The following is a 7299-nucleotide window of genomic DNA, read 5'->3' on the forward strand; positions in this document are numbered from 1 at the left end:
CAGATCAATAAATGGCCAGTTTATTAACGAATTTCACTTGGAGCAAGAAAAGTAACTCTGCATAGGTAGCATATTACAGAGGCATTACATGACACTGTGAGTCAAGAATACAGCTGGCCCCATCAAGCCATACCTGCTTAAAATGCATTCGAATCGTTCATTAGGCGCTGTGCAAATAAACCGTGACAAGGTAATATATGTGCAATTTCAAAAGGCATCAATAATTCAAGGGGAGAGCAGAGGGAAGAACTTCAACGCTGTTCCCAGAGAAATCCTCCGGAGAGCCTTTGCAGACTGCACAGTTCATAAAGACAAAATGAGGGGTGGAGAAAACTCTTTAGGTAGCATATTTATTTCACCGGAGAAAAACGTGTGTAAATGCTTAATGTAGCCAGGCTGAAATGTTTCTGAGCGATGCTTGATAGACCAGGTGATTAAATGTTGAGATTTTCCACCTCTGAAAAGCACTGGCCAAAGGAAAAGCCATTTCACAAATTCAGATTTCTGCAGATTTCACTGTTACGACCAGTCTCCATTCCAAAGGTAAAATGGAACAAAATTACCATAATAATTGTTGGCAGCAGCATTTTTGGTACCTATAAGAAATAATAATAATAATAATGCATAGAATTTGACAAGCGTTATAAATAGTGCAATATCGCCATCTTGTGTCTCTTCTGGTCACTTTACCTCAGTAAAATGTTCATTTTACAGGCTTATTACAACAGGTATCTAAATCTGAATTTTATTATTATTTATTGCATATATTTAAATAATTTTTTGTGTATATTGAAAATCTTAATTTGTTTGATCTATTTATTTATTTAGCTATTTCTTTGCAGCTGTCAACATCACTCGTCCCAGGTTTAGTGGACTTGACGAATTTGGATACTCATCCTATGTGGCTTATCCTTCTATTCCCAGTATGGGTCATTTTTATGAATTCCACCTGAAGCTCACCTTTGCCAATAATGCCTCCGCTTTGAGAAACAACCTCATTCTCTTTTCTGGGCAAAAGGGACAAGGTGAGTGAAAATGGGAATATTGTCTTATCCTTTATGTGTGTTACTCCATCATTCTTTATTCACTTTGATTTCAGTGCATCCCTCAATGGTCATCATATTATGCCGTAAATACTGGTGTATGGGGGAAAAAAAGAGCTGGATTCAGTTTGGCTGTAAACGTTTTCCCAGCACTAGATGAAGTCATGTTCGAGGAAGTGAGGTTCAGAAATAGTATCACTCAACTAGGAGATATTAATGGAGCAGCTGCTGTGAAATGTGCTGTAAGTGTAAGTCCAGGAACCCAACAGCAGAGACAATTTATCTGTGCACACAACGGGGCGATGATTTTTATTCTCTGCCATAAGGGAAAAGATCTGAAAAAGAAAGAAGAGGAGCTGTCGTTTTGAGAGACACAGCATCTCGGTCAAGTTTCCTCATGCCTTGATTTCCTCCGCCACTGTCTGCAATTTATTTTAAGGTCAGATTCAGTGGCTGCTAACTGACACGTCACTGCTACGAACATGTTTAATCAAAAGACAGGCAGCTGAATAAAAGCGTAAGGGGAATGAATCTTCCTCAGTTCAGCGAGTGTCTCTCGGGATTATAGTTTAGGATGATTCATCGAGGGAAAGAGAGAAGAGGACAGCGCTGTGAATAATGAAGCAATTGTCAAGGGAGCCTTGCAGCACAGTGGAGAACAAAATCAAAAAGAAGGAATCAGAGAGGATGAGAAGGCAACTATTCACCTGATAATTGGCCAGATAAATTGGAGCGTTAGATCCATCAGCTCAAAAGAAAAAGAGATGACATTTTATAGATGTCCAGATTGACCTGAACCACCAGTGAAAAGGCTTCAACTTGACATACTTTTCTAATGTGTTACTTTTTTGCATAGCGATTAATCACCTCATGCACTTAAAAAAAAAAACCTAAATCAGTTTATTTCGAGGTTTAAAGGGGAAATACAAATCCCAGATTTCCAGTATGTTCTCGGAGTTTTGGTCCCCACTGCTTGTGCTAATTGGATTCTTCTGTGTGTTACTGTTTCTATGAAGGCATCAGTGGTGACGACTTCTTGGCATTGGGGGTGCGGAACGGCAGGATTGTTCATAAGTATAAATCTCGGTTCGGGTTTGGCAACAATTATCAGCGAGCGCCTGAATCCGAGGATCAACATTCATACAGTGCACTTCGGAAGACATCTGAAAAACGGATGGCTGAAGGTATGTTTTTTTATTTGTATTAATATAAAACGTTATTAAATAAAACTTATATAGGCTTGGCATCACTGAGGGCCAAAGTTGGTCTGACCTACTGTATTCTGTGCTAATACAACTTTATTTTTACATTTACTAGCATTCATACATTTGAGGTCTTTTTTTATTTTTTATTAAGTTAATAATTTTATTCAGCAAAGATGCATTAAATTGATCTCAAGTGATGGTAAAGACTTATCTATAGCGTTTTTAAACTATTATTTATAGTTATAGTTAAATTAAAAAATAAAGATATTAATATTTTGTTGTATAATGATTAAACAAATATTTGGGGCTTGTGAACCAATACAAATATTTAAACATCTTACATACAAATTAAATCTTGCTAACCAGTAAAAATAGTTTTCAAGTTATAAGTAACATGATATATATTATAGAGATATTAAGTGTTGTTTTTTTTTCTACATGAAAATACTCATTAAAAAAATGGTTTTCTGGCATTTATGTATTCAAGATGTAAAAAATAATAATTGCTATTCATTTCAAAGACAAAGCCTAAAATGCTGAATGCTGACCTAAAATAAAATGATGGGGGATGGAAATTCAAAGCGTTTATTTGTTCTAAGTCACTGATTTTGACTCTAAGGTCTTTTTGACCAGCTGGTTTGTTCTTTTCTGAACAGGGTTGATGGGCAGAAGAGGAGGATGGGTACATCCCCTGGTCCACTGGTGGGCTTGAACACCTTTAGTCAACTTTATGTAGGTGGATATGAAGAATACACACCTGAGCTATTGCCTGCGGGCTCTCGATTCCAGAACAGCTTTCAAGGTAATGTGTGTGTGTGTGTGTGTGTGTGTGTGTGTGTGTTTCTTCATTATGGTGTCGTTTGTTGTCTTGATTCAGATTGCTAGTTCATGATGAAATCAATCAGATCATCTGTGGTAGTGATGTGGTAGAGAGAGTAAAATGCGTGAATTGTTGTTCTGCTTAATTTTATGAACATCTGCAGCTCTGAGGGGACCCTTAACCTTGTGTGCAATCATCCATCGCGGAAGCTTTATTGAAACAGGACATTTTAAAAGCTAACAAAATATAGTGTTTGCAGGTTGATGTCAAAAGCCATTCCTTGAAGGATACACTTCTAAAGCTTGATAGGATTTCAGATTCTGTGTGTCCAAACTTTTGACTGGTGGTGTGCTTTTTTTTTTTTTTTAGCCTCTGTCGTCTTATTACATAGCATTTCATAACAGCTGTGAATCTCGCTGAAGAGAGTGGGATGGAGTTGATCTTCTGTCTCAGGGTTTGGATGCTTTACAGTCAGTAGGCCTCATTCATGAAACATGAGCAGAACAAGTTTCTCTGAAAATCCTTCATAAATCTGTTCTCATAAATTGTTTTCTGCCGAGTTGAATTGAGACATTCTGTTCCAGAACAGCAGTGTCTGTGATTTAAGAAATGTAATTTAATTGGCCATTGACTGCAGCCTCATTGAAATTCTGTGCAATGATCTCCAAGCACAAGATCATGAAAACATATTCAAACTGAAGCTGAGTGGGCCATGATTTCTCCCAATCACTGCATGTCTTGTTATTTAGTCGCTTTTGTTGAAGAAATGTTATAAGTTATTCTCTACCACATAACATAATTTCAACTCATCCTTCAGTTTAGAGGTAATTCAGTTAAAGTTGTCTACTGGGCTAATGAAATATAGTTTCAAAACGGCTATCTTGGGGCATCTTCAAACCTCAAATTATTGCTTGATTATGATTTTTAAATGGTTATTGACTGGCTATTAAGTTATCATCTGAATTTAATACCCACCTATGAATATATGAACTGATCTCATGGAAGCTCAAGACTCTTGATATTTGCAACACTCATCTGTATCTGCCATTTCCTGGATATTTTTGTTTTCTATTATTTGAAAAAAGAATAGATTTTTCTTTTACAGCATCAAAGCTCAAGCTCTCAAAACTCATGGATTTCTTCTCTCTCTCCTCCCTGATGGCTTTTCCAAAAATAACCACACTTTGTCAGCACTGTTATTTTTTTCTTGTCATTTCCTGTAGAAAGCCATGTGGCAGAATTAGATGATATTATTATAGGAATCTTTCAGTGATGGTACAAATGTTCCCTCTTTTTCTGAATGTTACATTTAGTCTTTTAGAAAAAGGCATCTGGGGCATGCTGGATGTTCATTGGATGCATCCCAGAGCTTACTGCCCCAATGATTTAGAAGAGCCTTAGTTAGGGGTCAGTAAGGTGTGTGTGCGTGCGTGTGCGGTGCTGTGTGTGTCTATCCTTTTTTAATTAATTTGATCAAATATCTGGCATTCATTATGGTAAAAAAAAAATAGAGTAAAACAATATTGTGAAAATTACAATTTAAAATAACTTCTTTATATTTAAAAATTTTTTAAATTGTTAATTTATGCCTTTATTTTGATCAAAAAATGCAGCGAAAACTGTAATGTTTTCTTATTTCTTCTCACTGTTGAAAAAAAGTTATAACTAATTAAAGGTCTTTACTATCACTGATCAATTGAATGCATCTTTGCTGAATGAAAAAAATTAATTAAATTTGATCTCAAACTTTTGATGCTGTATATATTTACTTTCAGCACTGTTATATTTTGCTTTCATATGGCTTCTGAAGACTAGAATATAGTGCTACTCTTAAAGTAATTTTAGTTTTGTTTTTTGCTGCTGTTTTTGTCCTTTTAGGAGCTTTACAGTCCCCATTTAACATGAACATGAGGGTGAGTAAATAATGACATGATTTTCTATCTCTCTTTGACTCTAAAGGCTGCATTTTCGATTTCTGTTTCGGAATGAGACGAGATGGGGAAGTTTCTTCCCTCCAGGAGGTCAGAGGGCAGGCCAGCCGTCCAGGACGTAATGTGGGCCAGTGTGGGTGTTAATCTGTGGCAGCTTGGTCATCTGCAAGACGGAGGCACCTGTGTGGACTCTGGATCCTCTGTGTAGTAAGACTTCCACTCAGAACAAGCACCAGTTGTGCGTGTGAATGACTGACAAATATTATTAACTGTTTGTATTTGGCCTTCCCCCTCCAGCTGTCAGTGTGTGTTAGGATGGAAAGGTGCTCTTTGCTCAGAGAAAGTGTCGTTCTGTGATGCTGAGCACATCCCACCTCCCTCCTGCGCTCGCGGTGCCACCTGTGTGCCCCTTCCCGATGGATACACATGCCAGTGCCCCCTAGGCTCTGCTGGACTCTTCTGCCAGCAAGGTTAGCCCACAATCAATCTCACCTCCAGGGAACCGCTGGACTTCTGCAGAAGGATTCAGACAAACATAGTCTACTTTTTTTTTAAACACTTCACTTCAGTTAAAATATTATATTATAAAATATAACTCATTTAATATTTATATATAGTATATAATATAGTATATACACATTTACATGTATCTGTTTTTAGAAAGCACAAACATATAGCCTTTTTTTTTAAATAGTCTCTATTTCTCACGAAGGCTGCAATAATTTGATAAAAAAAAGACAGTAAAAGTAATATTGTGAAATATAATGGCACATTAAAATAACTCTTTAATGTTTAATATTTCGTTTATTCCTGAAATGGCAAAAACTACATCTTAATAATGTTTTTTGCAGGCTTCTTTGGGGAATAGAGGGCATTTGTTTGAAAAGCCTTTACTGTCACTTTTGATCAATTCAATGTGTCTTTGCTGAACAGAAGTATTAATTATTTTTTGATTGACTTTGTTGCCTTTTTTATATTTGTCAAGTTACTGTTAGAAACTTTATTACAATAAAAGTTAAATATTTTTGCCCTTTTATACTTCTGGGGAAAAAAATAACCTCTAGAACTGCTTTATATTCAGTTTTATGAAAGTCAAGAAGTTGCTTAATTAAGCTTATTAATATTCAAATAGTAAATATTGGACACTGCTTTCAGATTTCTCTCTCTCTTTTCCAGCTGTATCTATCAGTGATCCCTTCTTCAGTGGGAATCAATCATCTTGGATGTCATTTCCTCCCATCAACATGAGGCACAGAACTCATCTGCAGCTGCAGTTTCAAACTCTTTCACCAGAGGGAATCCTGTTCTACGCCTCACGATACTTGAGCAGTCGGTCCGTTAAAACAGCATCTTGAAGTTACATTGTTAAATTAAACCATTTAAATGTGTCCTTAATACATGTTCAAACATACTCTTATCATGCAAGTTTATATTTAAGATATTTTCAGTAACAAAGTGTGAATAAAAACAATGACTATAATATTTATTCTCTACCCATGCAAGGTGATTTCCTCAGCGTATCCCTGTCAGCTGGATTTGTGCAGCTCCGCTATAATCTGGGAAACGAAACCATTGTATTACAGTCTCCACAACGTGTAGATGTGACCGGCGTGAAGTGGCACACGGTGAAGACTGGTAGAGAAGGCAACCGTGGTTTTCTGATTCTGGATGATGAAGCTGTAACCAGGAACTCTTCGGAGGGCACGACCACTCTAGATGTTAGCACAAATATTTTCATGGTGGTTGTCCTCCCTGAACACAGTTGTCCCAGAAGCAATGGAGAGAAGGAGCCTGTGGGATTTCACAGGAAGCATTCGAGAGGTCATAGTCAACGGGCAGGACCTTGTTCTTACAGAGACAGGCGCACTGGATGGAGCCAATGTTGGCGACTGGGACGGGACAGCATGTGGATATAAGGTTTGCTCAAACAGTGGCTACTGCCATCCAGCAGGACTTTCTTCATTCAGGTGTATTTGCCCCGTGCTGTGGACTGGTTCACGGTGCCAGCAATCAGTTCACTGTGTCAACAATCTATGTCAACACAATTCTGTCTGTGTCCATAACACAACTTCTGCTTCATATTCATGTTGTGTTCTCTGGGATGGGTTGGGACGTACTGTGACCAAGAGGTTACATTGAGAACTTTAAGGTTTACTGGAAACTCTTATTTGAAATACAAGGACCTGAAGTACCACTCTAGGAATTTGATGTACACTGAGGTGGCACTGAATTTTTCTGCTTCATCAGGGGACGGTTTGATCCTTTGGATGGGGAAAGCACACAGTGAAGACGATGACCAT

The 7299-nt window shown here is 37.5% G+C and overlaps 1 protein-coding gene across 1 annotated transcript in view; it reads left to right on the forward strand.

Moving 5' to 3' along the window:
• Window positions 1-7296, forward strand: part of LOC113068813 (protein eyes shut homolog) — a gene marked incomplete at both ends in the record, with an annotated part of 95294 nt that extends 87998 nt beyond the window's left edge. Inside the window, 11 exon segments of the mRNA XM_026241671.1 lie at window positions 843-1025; window positions 2060-2121; window positions 2123-2227; window positions 2882-3050; window positions 5028-5138; window positions 5170-5206; window positions 5297-5469; window positions 6176-6335; window positions 6501-6737; window positions 6739-7085; window positions 7088-7296. Of these exon segments, the coding sequence (XP_026097456.1) occupies window positions 843-1025; window positions 2060-2121; window positions 2123-2227; window positions 2882-3050; window positions 5028-5138; window positions 5170-5206; window positions 5297-5469; window positions 6176-6335; window positions 6501-6737; window positions 6739-7085; window positions 7088-7296 (1793 nt within the window).
• Between the last annotated feature and the right edge of the window lie 3 nt (window positions 7297-7299).

This window comes from Carassius auratus, unplaced genomic scaffold, assembly GCF_003368295.1.
Source record: "Carassius auratus strain Wakin unplaced genomic scaffold, ASM336829v1 scaf_tig00000131, whole genome shotgun sequence".
Classification (NCBI taxonomy): domain Eukaryota; kingdom Metazoa; phylum Chordata; class Actinopteri; order Cypriniformes; family Cyprinidae; genus Carassius; species Carassius auratus.